This window comes from Anopheles moucheti, chromosome 3, assembly GCF_943734755.1.
Source record: "Anopheles moucheti chromosome 3, idAnoMoucSN_F20_07, whole genome shotgun sequence".
NCBI classification, from domain to species: Eukaryota; Metazoa; Arthropoda; class Insecta; order Diptera; family Culicidae; genus Anopheles; species Anopheles moucheti.
In genome coordinates, this window is record NC_069141.1 from 75439553 (window position 1) to 75459814 (window position 20262).

Here is a 20262-nt window from a genome sequence, read left to right on the forward strand (position 1 = left end):
TGCCCAAGTTGGGCACCGTCGGTCGGTGGTCTATCACCTGTTCCGAGTTGTTTTCTTCGGGTCTGTCAACCCCGGTGGCGGTGGCATTTGCAACCAGGTCGCGAACCAGACAGCAGCTCCTGCCCGGAAATAAAAGCAAAGGCCTAGTAGACCCGGAAGCCTCTTCGTCCGGAGGTTGTTGTTTTTTTTTGTTCGTACTTAGTGTGAGTGTGTGGACATTTTGCAAGTGCCAAGTGCCTCCGGAGCCTGTGCTGTATTACGCCCCGAAAGGAACGAAGAAAAAACGGAAAACATATCGCCATATTCCATGTGCCGGAGCAGTTTTCGGCTGTTGGTTACATCGTTACACGCCGTACCCAAGCTGTCAGCTTTTTTTTTTTCGTTCGTTGGGTCCTGCATCGCTAGCCGAGAGCTGTCAGTTGGTTGGGTCCCGTTGTTGCGTCCCAAGCGGTGCATCCGCGGATGGTGTTGCTAGGTGCCTGTTACCAGCGCGTGGGAAGACCCAGTGCTCACTCAGTGCCCACCCAACAAAGACATCCCCGTTCGGGTTTTGTGCGGGGCCAAATGATTTTTCACGCCTGATAACAAAACAACACCGAACCGCGTGAAACAGAGAGAGAGAGAGAGAGAGAGAGAGAGAGAGAGAGAGAGAGACAGTGAGCCGAGGTGGATTTTTTTGGTAACGGACACGACACGGTACCGTTTCGGGTTTCGTCCTTCGCACGGACCAATCTCGCATCCGCATATGTCAACGTTCGGGCGTCGTAAGTTGTCAGTTGATGTGTGTTATTCCGTGCATTTGTTTTTTCACGCTCGGATCGGAGCCGGAAGGATCCGGTTTTCGGCGTATCGGGCGGCAGTGATTGTGGCACAGTGCACTTTGTCCGACTCACGGCGGTTCGAACCCATTTGCGCTCCCCGGTGCATGGCGAGGATGGCATCGGAATGCACCCAATAGCTGGCCCGCGTAACGTAACCACGGGGTGTGGGTGTGTGTGTGAGTGTGTGTGATTGTGTTACCAGTTTACATACAATCATTGTGATATCGTTGCGCGTGTGATTCGGGCTCACAGCATTCATTTGTGTATACGGCAGTGTGTGTGTGCGAAAGTGCCGTGTTTGTGTTGCGACCGTGTAGCGGCGTGTAGCGGTGTGTATGTTTATGAGCTAATCGTGCGGAAATAACCATTTTACTGCATTCGAAGACTATTCTCTTTGCCGACCCGCCCTGACCCGACGGTTTGTTTAGCGGACGCGGGTTTACCGTCGCCAAAGCTGCTAACAAAACAAAACAAAACAAAACACCCACACAAATACACACGTACACATACACAACCCACTGAAAGGATTGTGGAAAGGACGACGCGTTCGTGTCGCGCACTGTTTAGCGCTGTTCGATTACGATTATTATACAACGTAAAGGCGGTCACCCCCCAAACACCTACGATTGAAACGAAACGATTTTTTTTGTTTCGGGGCCGTTACAATTGCCACGAGAGAGTGCACAACAACAACAACAACAAACAAAAAACCCCTGCCGCACAACCTTGTTACACGTATGTAGTTATGAAAGTACGGTTTGATAGGTATTTACTGCAACAACAAAATATATACTCGCCCTCCGCCCCCCCAAACACTCGATTGTTATGCGATCACGAAATCGAAATCGAATAGTTAAGCGAATATTTTCCTAAACAAATCAACAAATTAAAAAACAAATTAAAATAACAAACAAACCAAAACATTGTGATAACAAAACGTCAAACGTCGGCAAGCAAAAGGAGCCTCCCCCTCCCTTCACCCCCTCTTTCACTCTGATTACACTGAAAACAGTGTTGTGTATGGGGAGATAGTCGAAGCTGCACCCAACCCGAGTGGCCAAATCCCGTAAGGCCACCACAAACAGCGTTGGGCGAAAACAACAACACACACAAACAAAAACAAGCGAAGCGAGAAGAAAGTGTGTGATGTGTGGAGATTTTTCGTTGTGTATGTGTGTATGTGTGTGTGCGTGTGTGTGAAAAGCAACTGATAGCGCTTATCAGCGCATCGCGATGGCGGTTCAGGCGTGATCGATTTGGCTAAAAGCATCCAGCTGATTGAGTCCAGGCGCTGCGCCGTTATCCTGACACACCACCACCACCCTGGACTTTCCCGGGGGGTTCCGGTTCCCCACCAGAAGCGAGATCCACCAGATTCGGCCCAGATAGAAGCGATACAAACCAAAAATCACAACGAAAAAAAAAAAAACTATACTTCCTCCCGGCTGGAAAAGAAAGGTACGGGCGAAACCCGTGGCCAAAGTAACGAAGAAGCGAACCAAAGAAGGAGAGAGAGAGAGAGAGGGAGTGAGAGAAAAAAAAAGCTAGCCAAGTGCGTGAGTGTAATGAAATATCATCAATTATCCTTCCCACGAGCGAATCCATTTTTGGGGGAAACGGTTTTATTGTCTCGTCCCAAACCCAACTACACACAACAGTTGTTTTTTTGTTTATTTTCCGTTGTTGCTTTCTTGGTGAGGGGTGAGAGCGGTGCTGCTTTTTACTCCAAACCGGACGTTACACAGGAGGGACACAAACACACACGCTCACACAACCTAACCTAATAGTGCCGGCAGCAGCAACTGGCGGCAGTGACAGACAGACGGGATACGGTGTGTGGCGCGAGCTGTCCGGTGCTCGATTGTCCGATCGTCATTTCCCGTGGGAGGAAAATGAGCTCCTGTCTACCCGGTGGAAAAGAAGGTTCATTTTTTCTGATGCTTTCTTACTCTACTGCACTAGTTTTGTTGTCTGTAATAAGCATTCACTATGGAAATACAGTCGTTGCCCCCAAATTTTGTCTCGTAGTCACCAATTTTTGACAGTAGGCATCAATTTTTGTCTCGTGATCACCAATTTCGGTCATTTATACCTTTGTGTATGTACACAATATTGAGCGAAAAATACTGCTTTTTATTTTAATGATAAATAACATTAAATTTATTGTGTATAAAGTATATAATTTTATGAACCTATGTAAAAACATTGAGTTTTATCAGTAATTTTGTGGTACTGAAATAGACATTTTTGTTTTCAACTTAACAAGTGAGAATCAATTTAAATTTCAATTGAATTATTTTACGCTGAATTAAACATAACGTCAACGTTAATTGTATTTGATGTTTTATTGATCGATTGATCGATTGATTCTACGTGGAGTACTTCACAAGGTGAGACAAAAATGTATGCTTTCTGTCAAAAATTGGTGATCAGGAGACAAAAATTCATGCGATAGAGACAAAATTTAGCGGCTACGACTGTAAGCAAGCCATGGACGGTGCGTGCCATACACTCACACACGCTAAAATCCCCATAGTAACGGTGGAAAAACTATATGCGCACACACAACCGGTCGCGACCGGCCATGTCGTTTTATTTTTTCTTTCGTTTTCCTTTTCGCCCGGAAAAACCCAAATCAGAAAGTTAAACAAAATCCAACCATCGAACCAACGGCAACGGGACTTTCGGCAATGCAAACAAACGGGCGCGCATGATGCCCCGGGAGCAGTCCATTGCCGGGCCACTGTCAACCAGCACTAACGAAAGCAACGCACATATGAGCACACACACACACCCACACACGCACACGTATCGTACCGAAAGCATCAAAGCAAGCGGGGGAAAAAAGGCAGTCCAGGATCGTTGGTCGCGCTTGCGGGTATCAGTTTGCGTTTAGCTCACTTGTCCAAATGGGCCTGATAGCGATCCGTTATCGTGTTGTAAGTTTCTTGTTTCTATCAACCCCCCCACCCCAACACCATCACGCTAAACGCTAGCGTGAGAGTGTGTGTGTGTGTGTTTTTGTTGTATCTTCCCAAAACTCGATCGATCGATTCTTTCCATCATCATGATGTGCCTTCTTGCTGCTTGCTGCACGCAAAAACCCATCCCACCGTGGGTTTCCTCGGTTCTATTGTTTCCGTGGCATGGCGCATCCAAACCGAATGCTCGTTTCTGTTTTACGGTTTCGACGCTAGTTACAGGGTTGTTACAGTTGGGACCGTGTGCTGGTGTTTCTTTTCTCCTAAGCTGCATTGGAACAGGTAGAGATAGATGAGGTAGCACCTGAGCAACCTTTCTGAGGTTTTAGCAAGAAGAAATCAATTATTTGCGATGATTTTTTCGTTCTTTATTCCACATTATAGGAATTTATGTATGGCTTTTTTTGTGGCTTGAACTCTATACTACAGGATATCTGCAATAAATAACCACAGGCGTAAAGAAGTAGTAATTCACCTGCGATAAGTGACCTTGAATAGCTGATGTTAAAGTGATCGTAAAGACCTTTATAATCCTCTTCCTACTTAATAAGCAATCTGGCTATTAAAAAGGGTGATCAATTGATATGATTGGAGGTGAATGTTAATCGAAAATGCTCCAATTAAAATCACATTGGGCCCTCTTACATCCACAAACAAAAATATTGTGTATAACAGACAAACATTTACTCAAGCAGATTTGTTGATCTGGAGACGGAAATCAATAAATCGGATTGGACACTCAAAGAACCCTTAAGCTTGGGACGCATTAATTTCACAGAATAATCGAGCTTAACTGAAAAACAGTTTTCAGTTCAAAAAACAAAATTTTCTAGGACTTTAGCAAAGGCAATTTGAATTGATTGCAGAAAGTAACTTCCAAAGTTACGTCGACACATTCTAGTTCCACAAGAGTGGAATCCAGAAATGAATCCGACAATTGCCATTTAAACTTGAAAACCCTGTAATATCTAGGAAAATGATCCAAGAATTCACTAACGTGATTGAAATAGTTATCCAATGTAGTTTTATTTTTTAGGACACCTACAAGATCGTGATCCTCAGTAATGTGATTAAAACCTTCATCTAATAAGTAATTAATCTGTTTGATCAGTGCTGACTTATAGACAGAGCAGTTTTATCTGGCATAGTCGAAGCAATTTCCTTCCCGGCAAAGATTTTGTTCAAACTCACCCAGGATGGAAGTTGATTCTGGTCTAAACTTTCTTGACATCCACACTGAAAGCATTGTGAATATATCAACAGTATCAATTGCCTTCTTGAAATGATCCAATAAGTACGAAGGATCGGAAGAATTTAATTCGGGACATTGCAGTTCAATTTAAAAAGAAGCCAGATATGACTCTAAGCTTGCCTATTGATCTTGAGTAACTCCAAAATTGTAGATCCCAGCTACACAATCTACATCTTCACGTGTATGATCTCAATGTCTAATAAAACTGATCTTTGGTGTGAAAGATATTAAATTTCGAAAGCTTTCCAACATGACATATTTTGAGAAAGCTCTTTGCAGAATCCGTTTCAGTTTGCATAAGTTTCAGAAGGTGTGAAACCTACCTGTACCTGTTCCACTTCAACTCGAATAAGAACCCAGAAATGGTCCTAACTTGCTCAGTTCAATTTGGGAAAAACCCTGCAAGGCACGTGGCTCGTGGCCATTTTCCGTTCTCATCTAACCATTTTGCTGTCTTGTGTTGTATTCTATCTGTTTGTTTGTGTTTCTTCTACTCTTCCTTCTTCTTCACGCCGTTACATGGCGCACGGTTCTCTCACTCTTTCTCTCTCTCTCTCTCTCCTCTGTCGCTGCCTTCCGTCTGCTCTGCTACGCTATTGTTGTGTTTTGTTTTATCTACTCAGTAGTCCCCGAACCATCCACCGTACACCAACGGCTGCCCGCGTACATCTGCACTAAATCACACTTTATCTATTCTTTTCACCCATCCACAAACTCACCCTCCATTTCACCCTCCCCCACGCATCCGCGTGGGTGGGTTTGACTGTTTGGGGCGAAAATCGATGGCCAAACTTACATACAAACACTCACCCACACACCCGTTTACCGCCCCACCTTTCGGCCACAACAGTAAAGGGGGTTTGTGCCCTGCCAGTGCCGGGTGTCGGCCACATTTCCCGGCCTTTCCGACTGGAAAAGCACTCCTTCCTCCGCCCTCGGAAAGCTTAGTTTCGAACGGCTGCAAATGGACCCGGATGGCCCCTGGTGCCACAATTGACGTCGGCCGCGGCGTCAGCAGCAACAGCAGTTCGCCGCCATCGCCTTAACGATTGCCTGGGCATAACACACAGACATACACGCGCGCGCCCCCGTTCATCCCGCTGCAGGGTCCGCTTTGTCTTTTGCAGCCGTCTCTCGCGCACTATGCGATTGTTTCACGCTCCTAGCATCTTACGATTGCAGGATGCACTTCAGCACTTGCGGATTGGTAAATTAGTTTTCATTAGTTCTGTTCCCGTGTTTTCGCTCTCGCGCTCGCTCGTTTTCCACTTTCTTGTTCTGTTTTGTTTTGTTTTGTTTTGTGTTTGCTCCCCGAGTTTTGTGCCTTTTGCTTCCTTTCCATTCTGGTTATGAAGTTCGTTCGTTCGCTCGTTTCACTGAAACCGATGTTGCACGGTTCAGCTGCTCAAGGTTTTATTTTGTGTTTCTTTGTTTTTTTTTCGTACGCTTTACGAGATTTGCTTGTGCCATTCCGATTCCGTTGTTTTACCCTTGCATTTTAAACCAATTTGACAACGGCTCCAAATCAAAATTCTTTACATGCGGATGATTTTGTTGATGCAACCATAGCAGTAGCGTTTTTTTTTTCGTTGTACTTCTCCACTCGTTTTGTTTTTGGTAAAATGATTCACCACCCTGGGCTAGGTTTTGTGCTAACCGTAGGCAAATGTTGTAATGTTATTCAAAAATAACAAACATATCGCTTATCAGGCAAGCAGCGGCTACGAGCGCGCAAAAGCTCTTAATACGGTAGCATCAAGTTCAAGCACGACGTTTAGCAGAGTTTGCAGTAGTTTTTCTTCAACAACAAGTTTTATTATATGACACAAAATTGCTACATATTCTATCTTTTCTATCTATCGACAAATAACTGATTGTATTTGCATGGCAAATCCACCAAATTGCAGCACCGTTCGCTGTTTGAGCTTCGCTGTTTGAATTTTACATTATTCTAAACAATTTTATTACGCAGAAACACCTTAAAGAACAAGTCAAACGAAGTGAATTACTTCCCTAATCAACAGCCGTGCGTCAACGTTTCTATAACAGTTCCAATTATTGCATAAATCTAGCGATAAATAAAACAAATCATAACTTGCAACCTATGCCAAGGCACGGCCAAACAAAGCCATCGACTCCATTAATTATTTCCTCCGGCGGGGAACGCTGCCGGACAACACTTTCAGCGTTCAATTTGGGTCAATTTCAGTGCCGGTGCCAGTGTAAAATAAATTTCGCAACACTCCCCGAACCGACCGACAGCCGGTGACTTCGGGAACATAAAGTACGGTGTAATTGGGTTATATTCTGCGGGATATGCAAGCGGGATATACCCGCTACCGGCGTTGAATGAATGGCTAATTATAAAGGCAGATAGCTGGCGGAAATAGCAACAACAAAAAAACAAACAAACACAACCCAGAAGCCTTTTAAAAAGCATCTTCGAAGTAACCCGCTGCAGGGTGGAAAATATAATTACGACGCCATTGGGCAGCAAATCATCAAACTCCCTTCAACCCCCTCGAAAATGTTAAGTTATTAATTGGGGGGGCGGGTTTTTCGACCCAAAACATAAATATTTGCACGAGCCGAGAAATAAAGCAATCGATTGGAACAAATCGGATAACGTTTGCACAATACATCTTGCATTGAGCACATTATCGTCATGAATGGAAGCGAATAGTGAATAGGGTTGGGAAGAAACCGTACGCCGATGCCCCGAAAGGTGTTCCACATATGTGCTGCTGATTGTATTCACTTTCTAAATACAGCTTAGCTTTAATCGGTGTTGATAAAAACCACCAGGTTCAGTTGTAAGAGTTCTTTTGAATTACTTTCCAGGCTTGTGTTGGTTTTTTTTGCCATTTTGTGGGGACTTTTCTCAAAGACACCTTTCAAACTTGCCCAAAACTGATCGTTGATTCACTAAACTTAGTGATTTTATTTTGGTTTGGAACACATCTTAATGTCTTGGTGTAATACATAATATACAGTATGGTAAATGTATATTCGTACAACTACATTGTGACATTTGTGGTATGGTAATGAAAATTAATGACTTATTTTTACAATTTATTTTCTATAATCTTCTATCCAATGCCTTTTTTGTAATTTTAAGGAGGCAACAAAAGCTGTAGACGATTATTGAAACCCATTGTGATTCACGCAACTACAGTTATAACATAGTTATGGGACAAATCATACCATAAGCTGTAAAGCTAAAGCTTTCAGAGTCAATCTATCAAATAACCCAGGTACTGGGCTGTATCATTGTGAGAAGATTCGTAGAGGACGTACAGAATGGCATAATGGATGATTTTTACGGAACCTCAATTAGAGAAAAATCAATTAAAGTTTGGAAAATCAAAAAAAAATTGGAAAATTTAAATTAGATGATTAAATTAAATTAATGTTTAAATTTAAAATAAATAAAATGACGTGGCTCGATCATGTATTGGTAGGGGCGTCGGTCTTTACACGACAAGACTGAAGAAAGTCAAATAATAATAAAAAATAAGTCGACACGGCCTGGCCGTTCTAATGAAAATACAAAAATATATATTACAAAATCTGGTTCATTAATCCTTTTTGTGGTATTTTCATGAAAAAAATCTGTTCCTTAAGTTTAGACCATTTTGCTTGAGCCGAACCACTCATTATAGCAGCTTATCGATACACATTTTCTAGAGAGCTTAGATCAGGTCTAACTGCCGGGTCATTTTAATCCAGGAATGCTACGACACTCTCTAATATGATATCATGATGAAAGCTATCTTTAACAACCATTTTTAATCTCAGAAAAACGATGTACAAGAGAGCTTTTACTAACAGATTGCAATACTTCATCAAACCCACTCGGGTTGATGTGAAGCAAATTGCAAAGTCGACATAACTAAACTTTGCACCTTGTTAGTGGTCTCTTGTCTCTTTGCATTCCACTTGCTACCGGCATCAATCAGCTCTCATCCAAGCTGATTGTTTTCTTTCTTTCCATCCTTTCAAATCAACATTTGACCATTTGACGTGGACACTAGTCGACCAAAGCCAAAGCTTGTTTGAAGCGTTGCAGTGGTCTAGATGTTGGGTTGTGTGTTTGGTGAATGGAATGAATTTGCCCTTGCTAAACTGGGTCATAATTCAAATTGCATCCTGCAGCCATATTTATCATCAATTTTAAGGTGTACAAAAATCTCTGCTCCTGCTTGTGTTGAAGGTCAGCTTCAGGAGGTGTTAATCCTCACAAAGGAAGTCTCCACAGTCTCATCTTTTAGTAAACAGATATCATGAGCTGTGAAATAATATCATCGTGATGTCTAAATAGCTCGTGGTTGATTATTTTTTAATACAAAATTTAAAGGATACTAATATTATAAACTTCGCACTACACCTTCTAGTGAACCAACTTACTACTTGCTGACTTCTCTGCTTCTCCACTCAGCTATTGATGTGAGTTGCTGAGACATTATCACAGGAATAGATCAAGCAAATTCTTTCCATTTGCTGTTTTCCATCAGCGTCTCTTTTCCCATTAGTGTTTGAAGTAACTCAACCACTCAACAAAAGGGCCCAACGAACACCCATCTCATCATTTGTCCCGTGCAGTTGATTATAAGCGTATAACAAGAATAAAACTCTGCTACGCCAGTCCGCCAGTCAGTTACGCTTGCTACCTTATTTGTCATCCCGCTGATCTCTTTCTCAATAGTTTAATGATCTTTCCAAACCCTCTCCCACGTGGTACGTGGTTGCGTACCGAGCGGAGACACGAGTGCCTGTCGCATCATCGAACGAGCGTGAACATGAAGTAATCTTTCCCGCCGTGACAAGAGGGATCAATATAATTAACAACGCTCTACGCGGCGAAAGCAAAAGAAAAAAAACCCCTCGTCGAGCGCTGACAATGACTTTCGAGTTTTCCGAGCACCATCGCTCCATCGGGTTGGCTAGTTGGGGAAAGCTTTCCTGCTTGAGCAGAAGTGTCACTTTCTTTAGCATACTATCGCACACCACCGCCCAACGCATCCAACCATCAGCAGCAGCAACAGGCAGCTTCAGCTCCGAAATGGCGGATGTCGGCGAGGGCTTTTCCGATTTCGAGGGCTTTTGTGTGTTCTAACACCTGCCCAATGAAAACATTTTGAACGCGTCCGTGTGTGTGTGTGTGTGTGTGTGTGTGTGCGTGGGAGGCATCCCATGCCTAACCAATTCAGTACCAGCTGGGAAGCATTAGGCAACACTCATAAGTAGTGTCGGTTCGTTAGCGGCACAAAGAACGTCACGGCAAAGTGTGTGACCATGATGAGGCGCACTGGAATGCAGGTTTCAGGCGCGGAAGACAACGCGCAAAACGAAACGAAGAAGAGAAGGATAGATGAAGAAAAAAAAAACAGTTCGTTTGCGGTCAACCTCAGCAAGGTCGATCCAACGATCCATTCAAAGGGTCGTCCCCGTGTATGGTGAATAGCATCGGTGGTCGGACCAAGTGGGGTATATTACACCCATCATCCGCCATCTTTCCACCAGCTGCCTCTGGTACGGGCGATTCTTCCACGGGGTTAATATCTTTCGGGCCACTTCTCTTTTGATAACCGCCTGAGAACCAGTCGCAGGCGCTAGAGTCGATAAAAGTCGTGCACACACACACGCACACACGCACACATACATACATGAGCATGTCCTTGCATGTGGGGGGATGGTTGCGAATGGTGAAAATTTGTTTGAGTTTCATATCCCACCTTTTTTATTGCCATTTGTCCAATGTGTTGGCCGGCGGGTGGAGGAGAAGAGTTAGTGGAGAAAGTGAAGGAGACAGCTCACCAAGTGCTTGTTTATAAATGTTGACCCCGAGAACAAGATGGACCACCGTGACGGGAGGGAGGAGGAAAAAAAAGCACTCGACATTGCACCCGTGTGTTTTCTGGCGACTGGTTGCGCCGTATGATTTATTAGAGCATTCATCGTTTTGAAGAACATCACGCATGAAAGCCCATCACTAACCATCCCGGTTGGGTTGGGTGAAGCCGTCGGTAAAAGGGCATCTCGTTGAAGCTGACTGGCTGGCTAACACACACACACACACACACACGAGCGCGACCTAACACCGTCGTGTGGTGCCCAAGCACTCCTGGCAGAAACAACCTGCACCAGCTGCAGCAGATCGGGATGCAGAGCTCTTGACCTGAATAAACTAGGAACCATAATAGTTGGCTGGGATTTTACCAAAGCAATCCCGGGGTTTTAAAACTGCTCTCCAACCAAAGCAAACGTCAGTTGGCGGGTGTGTGTGCGGGTGTGTTTATATGCTCTGGTTGCCCACTTCAACACATGATTGGATATGCAATCCATTTCTTAGCAATAACATTGCCCAGCGCCTCCTTCTCTCCTCTGCTACTACTACTACTACTACTACTTCTTCATCATCAAAACACGCCACTCCACAAGTTGCCACGCCATCTAGGAGTAGAATTGTGTACTATCTTAACGCTAGTGAATCCGCCGTTAGCTTTAGCCCACCTTTAGCGGAGGTTTTTGGAAGTGTCTTGAAACGTGTTTTACTTACTGTAGGTTTTGTTTTTCTTCTGCCCATTTTAGCCTTACTTATTTCTACCATCTTTATATACATATACTACTACTTGCTCTGGTTTTGTGCTCTACTGCTGCTGCTAATAGTGTTCATGGCATACTAGATTATTAGCATTTTCTTTCCTGTTAGCTAGTGGATACATATTTAATCACCATGAAACGAGTTTCCATAGAAGCATAGCCCGAATGTATGGATAGATAGTAAGAACACACTTACACACAGCTACCCAACACACACACACACACGTACACACACCACCAAAAACCGATCACCGGCACGCCTGCTAGTGACGGATCGGGATTTATTGGGATTGCTAGATAGTTTTGGAGTTGCCAAAAAAACGAACCAAAAAAAACACTTAACACCGATAAACACTATACCTAGCCATCGGCTAAATTAGCTGAAACCTGTCCGTATTTTACACACTGTTTCTCTTTTTTATCTTCCCATTTTTCTTTTCTTCTTTTCCCTTCTTCTACCAATTGCGTACTTCTCGTTACAGAAAGAGTTGTTTTTGGGTAGAATAGAGCCTGGTTCACCTCGCGGTGAACGTAAAATGTCTTCTTCTAGCTCTTCCTCAATGAAGACTAAGTGGCTAAAAGCGTTCCGTAGCCTGAAACCGGCAGGTTCGGCGAACGATAGGTAAGTGGAAAAAACGCTCGCTGCGCTCGTCGTAGCGTTTGTCGTAGGTAGCGAAAAATTTTACTGTTTTCTCTCATTTCCCTTTTTTTTTTGTTTTTGCCGATAACCTTCCGTTTTTCCGCCTTCCGTTTTTCCAACTACCTCTGTTAGTGCCAACTTTAAAAATCCTTTCAGTCTTGCTTGAGACACTCACCTCTTCCCGTCCAAAACAAAAAATACTCCATTGTTATTCCCGTGTATCCTCCCATAGTCCCAACTAAACACTGTGCAATATCTTAAGTTTCAAGTCTTTCTTCGCATTTATCGCTCGCTTTATGTTCGCTTAACGTTTTATTCCTCCTTCCCCGGTGTAACTCCATACTCCTTTCACTCGTACCCCCTTAACTTTCACCGATGACTTTTCCATTTTCTTCTGCGCGAATTACTCACGCCTTGTCCAAAAGCTCCGGGCCTTCGAAGGTTTTTTTTTCTCTTCTCTTCTTTACAATCCTTTATAATGTCTTAACGCCGCTCGCGCTTTTAAAAGTACTCTTCATCCACCTCAACCCCAACACATCCCACCCAACCTCTCTTTCCCTTCTTTGGCTCCTTCTTCCTTCCATCGACCGGAACCCATCGCACAAAAACCATTCAATCTCCCATGGCAGCCTCTCGGGGTCCAGGTTCATTACCGGGAACCATCCATTAGGCAAAGAGTCCCTCCCTACCTCTATCCCTCCCCACATTCACCACCCATTCATGGGCGTGTGGCGCAAATGGTTGTAGTTGGCACACGAATCTCCTTTCACGAATGCGACTGTCTGCAGGGCATCATCATTCGCCTTCATTCGCCTAGATGATAACGTGGCGTTTGGGGGCCGTGTAACCTTGCTTTTCTATTTTCCCGCCTGCACGATTCGACCATCGGGCGGGGGAGCAACGAAAAAAAAAAACCTTCCCTCACGGGCGGCCCAGCATCATATAATGGTTGTGCAAAGGATCCTGAAGGATCTGTGTCAGCGGGCACGGGGCATCATTTTCATCTCGCTCGCTTTTGCTGCCACACTGCTGCCGCACTGCTAACTGCCTGTGAATTAACTGTTTCTGTTTGCCGCTTTGATCACACACAGCACATGGTGTCTATTGGCATGTTATTTTCGTTGCTGTTGCCGTTGTCTTGCGTGATCACCGCGCTTGTCTCAATTTGGATGCAATGACTTACTGTTTCTATTGTTACGTGCCATAAGGCAACCATTATTGAGCGAATTATTTGCAAACGATGGCTAATGGTGTGCTGCATAAAATGGGGGAGTTTGGATTTACTTTTTTTGATCAAAAAAATATTGGTTTTTTTTCGTAAACTTTAGCAAAAGCTCATTACATAAAAGGGCTGTTAAAAAGTTACCGACCGACCACAAGCACTTACCCAGTAGGCGATCATAAAACACCCAAAGCAATTGTCTAAAAAAATGTTTTTAAAGTAAAATAACGTATCAACTTTTTTGTTTTTTGAAAAGAAATATTGCTGTCATCGTACTTGCCGTTTTCTCATGAAAAATCACACTTCATTGCAAAAAGTTGATTCAAGAATGAACAAGAATTGTTATTTAAAACGTTTAAAAATGATTAATTTATAATATTATCAAAACATCCTACGTACAATGGCAGGAAACTTCAACTTAGAACTTAGAAAAAAGTACTCATTTAATTTAAAGTTTACGTTATAGTTAAAGAATTAAGTTAAGTTAATTTAAAGTCATTTAATCTAACTTTAACCGTGTGGATTTTATTGTGTCCGCCAATTAGCAGGTTGGCAGGAAAAAGGAGCCACGATGGGTGAAGGAAATTGCCTTTCAAGAAGTTAACGAATTATTTATTTAGTCCGACTAAAGGAGTCTTTTTGATAAATGTTTTTATCGGACATTTATAGTCAGCTTGAAAAACAAATCCGAGTGTAATTACGGTGGAATCAATTGGGTAGAGATTAGCATTTTTGTCACCACGAGTGACCTCGATCACAACAAAAAAATAATAATTTAGATCAAAAACTTCCCAATAAGAGTAAATTTGTTATATAACTCGTATTACTACAACGACTACAGATTAAAGATTATCGAAAGTGAACGAACACATTAGCGAAAGATTAAGCTCTGTAATACGGTCGCATTCAATAAACCCCCCCGGGTTCCATTTCCTTTTCGTCAAAACTTCTACCAAAAAAAAACTTTTCGAAACTATACCCCCCCCACCACCACCCCCTTCCCTCCTTAGCCCCCCCCCCCCCACCTCTTTCTCTTCCAGTATAGGCACTGTCCTGTCTGTTCTAGAACACGCAATTATAACTGACACACCATACGTGTGTGTACGTGTGTATATTACCGTGTAATATCAATCTGTTTGTTAACGAAAACTTTCATTTGATTTCTTTATTGCCTTCCTATTACTTTTGCCAAATTCGGTAAACACAATTAGTACCAAATCCAATCAAATGTACCACGCAGTGTCAACGGTGTTGACTATGAGGTAACAACATTTATACGGAATATCAAGCAAATAATATCGAAATATCGTGTGTTGTATAAACATATCTATACCTATATATCTATATATATATATATATAATGCATTTGCTGTCGTAGTGTGTGATCCATATGTAAACCCAACAAATTATATATTTTTAAAAATTTTATATATATATATAACTTATTACCACATATATAACCACCTATAAGAGTTGAATACGTTATAGTGTTCTGTTTTGGTGTATACATAACCATATTTGCCATCTGCACAGTACCAAACGTCAGTGCGCTACCCTTATTTAGCTCGAACTCGTTAATAGTAACGTGTTTCTAGCAATAATTCCCCCACTATGCTAGCTAGTTTCGGTCAATAGTACCCTCGGAACCGTAAAACGTTTCGGACGAATTAGGTAAAATCAGTTCCTAGTATCGCCGTATCTTCCGTTCTAGATGTGACAAACCATTGTGTTTGGTCGAAAGCGATAGATTAGTTTCGCACAGTTTTGCGCTCAATACAAGCTGTTCTGGATTTTTTTGTTTTGTTCTTGTTTTGGCTTACGTTTAATTTCGCTTATAGTTTGCATAGCAATAATAATGTAAGGCAACATCCAACCATTAGTGTGGCTAACACAGTTCCTTTCCACGCTGGAAAACTCTATTCTTTCGTTTCGCTGAACAAAACCCGCTTCTTAAAACCAACCGTATCGCTGTACCGCTGTCTAACGTTAATCTGTATCTGTTCGAGCAGTTTTACTGCGGTTTTCTTGTGGATGGTTAACTGAAACTGTGACTGAGCTCGTAGTTTTATATACATTTTACCACAGCAAATAAAGAAAGCTAGAAATATTGTGCAAATACTGTTTTGCTTTGTGGCAATTCGCAAACTATTCCCTTGCCATTGTAAAGAATTGAATTTCCCATCGTTGGCAGTGCATAATCGAGTAGCAACATGCGACCGCAGCGTGTTGTAGTGAATGCCGATGGATTTACAGTACATCAACCAAATCATTACCGCCCTTGAAAAACGGTCCGTGTGAACAACCCCCCGTTTTGGTCGCGCAGGCCCACATATCTTACACAATAAGCCTTTTCTTTTGCGCTGAATGTCTACTTGCACGTATGCGAACGTATGGTTTCCATAGTGGAAACGGTCCTTCCAATTCCGCAACGGTCCCACTAATATCGATCTTTACTACAAATCCTTACAGGAAGAGCGGTAATGGAGCACAAATCCGCTTCGATGGCACCGATAATCACAATCTGCAGGAGTACACCTACAAAAAGATCACACCGTGCGACGTCTGCTCGCAGGTTCTACGAGGTACGTATATCATCCGCAGGAACGAAACAACATCGAAACCCAGAACCCAGTGCGATCGATTCCGAGCACACGTGGCCGCCCCGTTCGTGCTGTGCTGATTTGGTTTGATGAAATTTTTTAGTCCGAGGCATATCCCACCGAGAAATAAAACTTTATCGTCCATCCAGCAACACACGCTGCAGCGCAAATCGACCATGTCCACATGTCCCGCCCCCTTCGATTCCTTCCCGCCATCGAGATCTCCCACGAAAATAGAACACACATAACTTCTGCCGGGCTGGATAGCGCAAAACGAAACTACGACAATTTCGGCCGCCTCGGAGTGCCGCCGAAAGCCTCCGTTTCTCCGTCCATGTGTGCAATGTGTGAATCCGCCGGCCCCGTCTTTGCGCTTTTGCATTATAAATGCGGAACTCAATCATCTTCCCAAAATGCCCGAGCACGGTCCCGAAACCACTGTCACTGTTTGGCGGGGGACTCCCCGGTTGGTCCCGGCATTACATTTATGAAGACTGGCAGCGTGCAAAAGATGCCCTTCGGAAAGACATGTTTACCGTTTTAGCTTCATCATTAAATAATTCACTTTGGCCTTCTCGATCCATCCGACGGACGGACGGACGGACGGAAAGTTTTCAAATCGTACAATCGTACCAGCGATAAAGCGGGTGGCATGTACAGCCGTGTGCCGGTACAGTTATGCTCCTTAGCAAAGGTAGCATTACCTGCTGCATAAATCAATAAGCTTACAGCATTACATGTACGGAAATAAAAACCCAATTACTCGCATCATTTCACCTTGTTTTTACGTAATGCTTTTCGGTTAGAATATGTGCCGTTGCAATGTTAGGACAACTTTAGGACACTTTAGCTTGAGGAGGTTCGTTGATTTGTTTGTTGAGAATAGAGGGATTTTGAGCAATTTAAGCTTTAATTCATCATTCCTGAGGAGGTCTTTAACTGTATATTAAAAGGATTCTTTGACTTTTATACATTCATGGCTGTTAAAATCGGTCTTGTTATTGGAATAAAACGACCCAAATGAGATTTGGAATTGTTCCTGTCTGGTATTGTACTTAAAGGATCATTTGATGAGACTTATTCACATGATTCGTCAGTGAAGGATAATCTGAAGTCAGAAGTCACCTCTCAAAAGGTTCGAGAATTTCAAAAGATGAAGATCAATATCTTACGATCGTAGATAGCAAATATTTCGTGAAGCTTTTCAAAGATTAATAAAACTTTTGAAGATTCCAATAAATTTGAGAGATCATTTAACTTATCGTTAGAGCCTCAAAATTCAAAAACCCATGTGGAGTTTGATATATATTCAAAAACTGTATGCATCTTCTAAACAGAACTTTCTAGCTTAGTGAGTTTAGCGGTAGCACCCTACAACAGTCCTGCCGTTGAAGGGTTTTGAAATGTAGTATGAAGGTAGGACACCCAGTGAAGGAAATTTCGTTAAATTATCATTAAATCACCCCTAATTTAGCGGGTAATTTAAGGGTAAATTAAGGGAAATTTAGCAGTTCCTATTTTATTGTTTCGTGCAGTTTTGGCATGTTTCCATTGAGCCTTTCCCAGTCAGGCAGGCTGTATCATTCGCTCGTGTGTTGTGGAGGTAATGTGATGGCGTCCCAGAATGCATCAAATAAAACAATGTTTTTCTATGCTATTCATGTTTTAAAAATGGTTTTAAAACGTTTCACAACATTTACTCCACCCATTGGTGCATGCTCAGTGCAAAATTTTCCCCTAATTTACCGTTTAATTACGCGGTAAATTAAGGGAAAATGCCAGCATGCCTCAATGGCAAACATGTCAAAACTGCTCGACCGGTAAAGGTAAATTAAGGACTGCGAATTTTCCCCTAATTCACCCTTAAATTACCCGGAAAATTAGGGGTTATTTAAAGGTATTTACCAAAATTTCCCTCACTGGGTGTAGCTTAGTGAATTTAGCGGTAGCACCCTACAACAGTCCTGCCGTTGTAGGGCTTTGAAATATTGTATAATGGTTGGACTGCTCAATTGGTAAACTGCTCACCAGGGTAAATTTAGGAATGCTAATTTACCCCTAATTTACCCTTAAATTACCCGAAAAATTAAGGGATATTTACAGCACTTTGGTTCACTGGGTGTAGCTTAGTGAATTTAGCGATAGCACCCTACAACAGTCCTGCCGTTGTAGGGCTTTGAAATATAGTATAATGGTTGGACTGCTCAATTGGTAAACTGCTCGCTAGGGCAAATTAAAGACTGCTTATTTTCCCCCAATTTACCCTTAAATTACCCGAAAAATTAGGGGATATTTACAGCACTTTGGTTCACTGGGTGTAGCTTAGTGAATTTAGTCGTTGTAAGGCTTTGAAATGTAGTATGATGGTAGGACAGTGCTCAAAAGAGTTCTCGCATTTCGAAACATTCGTATATTTCTCTCATAACTCTCATCAGAGGTGGAAAAAAATACCTTTCCAATGGCCCAAAACTATCTCCCTTTAAAAATCCCGATTCTGCACTCATGTATCTTCAAAGGCTCGTGCAGCTGAAAGTGCCGTGCCCGATGGTTTCCCATATGCTCACGCTACACAGAGGCGCATTATAATTTAATTTCCAAATTATGGACACCACTGTTGAATTGATCCGTCATGGACGAGTGTCCCCCCCCCTCTCCCTTCTCTCCCACCTCCCCACACGGTAGCGAATAAATTATGAACGTTCATGGAATGCTCGAGGTCAGCAATCCGGTGTACGGTTTTTGGGGTACACGGTACACATTTCAAACCCATCGACAACAGACTCTGATGACTCTGCCGCCCATAAATACACAAACACGGCAGTGCAGAGTGGGCTGCAGGGATGGCTGTTGGGTTGTTTCTGCTGTGCTTGGCATTGTGTCAAAATTTTCCCATGAGTGGTTAGACATGAAACACACATTCGGCTCCAGTCCCAGTGGCAAGATGAACTCTCCTGTTCCATTATGCTGTGTCGCTTCATTTTTTTTTGCCATTCCACTGTTGGCAAGTGTCACTGTATGAATATATATACGGTGCACCTGATGCACGGAACGTGTTCCTTGAGCGAACACGAACAAAAAAGGGCCATACAATACGTCGATTGTCGTGCAGCGCTCGTTCGTGTCTACAGGTGTCATTTTAACGTAATTATTCAGCTAACGAAAGCATTTTTAATTGATTCCACATTTCCCACCGGGGGGGGAATAACCGTCGTGCGCCGTACGCCACACCTGCGCCGCTCAGGGATGGAGCTACGATTAATGGAATTATCCATTTCCCTTTTTTTCTCTCTCCTTCGCACAGGACACACCCGACAGGGGCTACGCTGCCGTATATGCAAGGTGAACGTGCACGCCGACTGTGCATCGCAGCTGCCAAAGTGTCAGGTGAAGCAGAAGCTGCTACGCCGCCAGAAGAGCACCTCCGAAATCGAAAACCGTGCCACCGAGGTTGAGGAAGAAAGTGAGTAGCAACAACCCAAACCTCCCAAACCACCCAGGAACCCTAGTACATGGCATGGCCGCATACCATATTTAGCCATTCCATCTATTCGGCTTATTGTTTTTCGGCTCGCGAGCCCAGTCCGTTGCGGGACGGGACGGGAGCCGGGACGGGTCTCATGTATCCTCACTCAATCCGTATTGCGGGCCTGGCCCGCAAACAGTACCGACCGAACGATCATCATCACCATCGCCATCATTATCATCATCATCGCTCTATCGTAATTTTTTCATTATTCATCGCTACCTGCTAACAAACAATCGAGGCGCAACAAAAAAAAAAGAAAGGAATTGAGAGCAAAAGCAAAAACAAAAAAAAACATACCCCACTACTAACACTACTTACAATCGATTACTTAGCCTAACCTGCTTGGGCGAATATGCCATTGCTGCTCTCCATTCCGACTGGCACCCCCCATTTTTGTTTTTGTTTTGTTGCTCCACAAAACCTCAGCAAAAAAAAAAGCGATTGCGACATTTGTAGGGTTCCTCCCTATTGTGTGTGGCCCAAAAAGCAGTTGTATGTGGCTTGCGCCTTGCGGTAGTGTATTCATCGTGTGAATGATGTGTATTTTTGCCAAATGTCAGTTTACTACTCGTTGTGTTGTACTCGTTTTGTTTTTGTCCACCTATTGAATAGTGCTT

The 20262-nt window shown here is 43.1% G+C and overlaps 1 protein-coding gene across 1 annotated transcript in view; it reads left to right on the forward strand.

Annotated features, from left to right (window-relative positions):
* LOC128303005 (uncharacterized) overlaps window positions 1–20262 on the forward strand; it is a 51462-nt gene that overhangs the window by 18068 nt on the left and 13132 nt on the right. Inside the window, 3 exon segments of the mRNA XM_053039856.1 lie at window positions 12140–12315; window positions 15995–16101; window positions 19421–19579. Of these exon segments, the coding sequence (XP_052895816.1) occupies window positions 12140–12315; window positions 15995–16101; window positions 19421–19579 (442 nt within the window).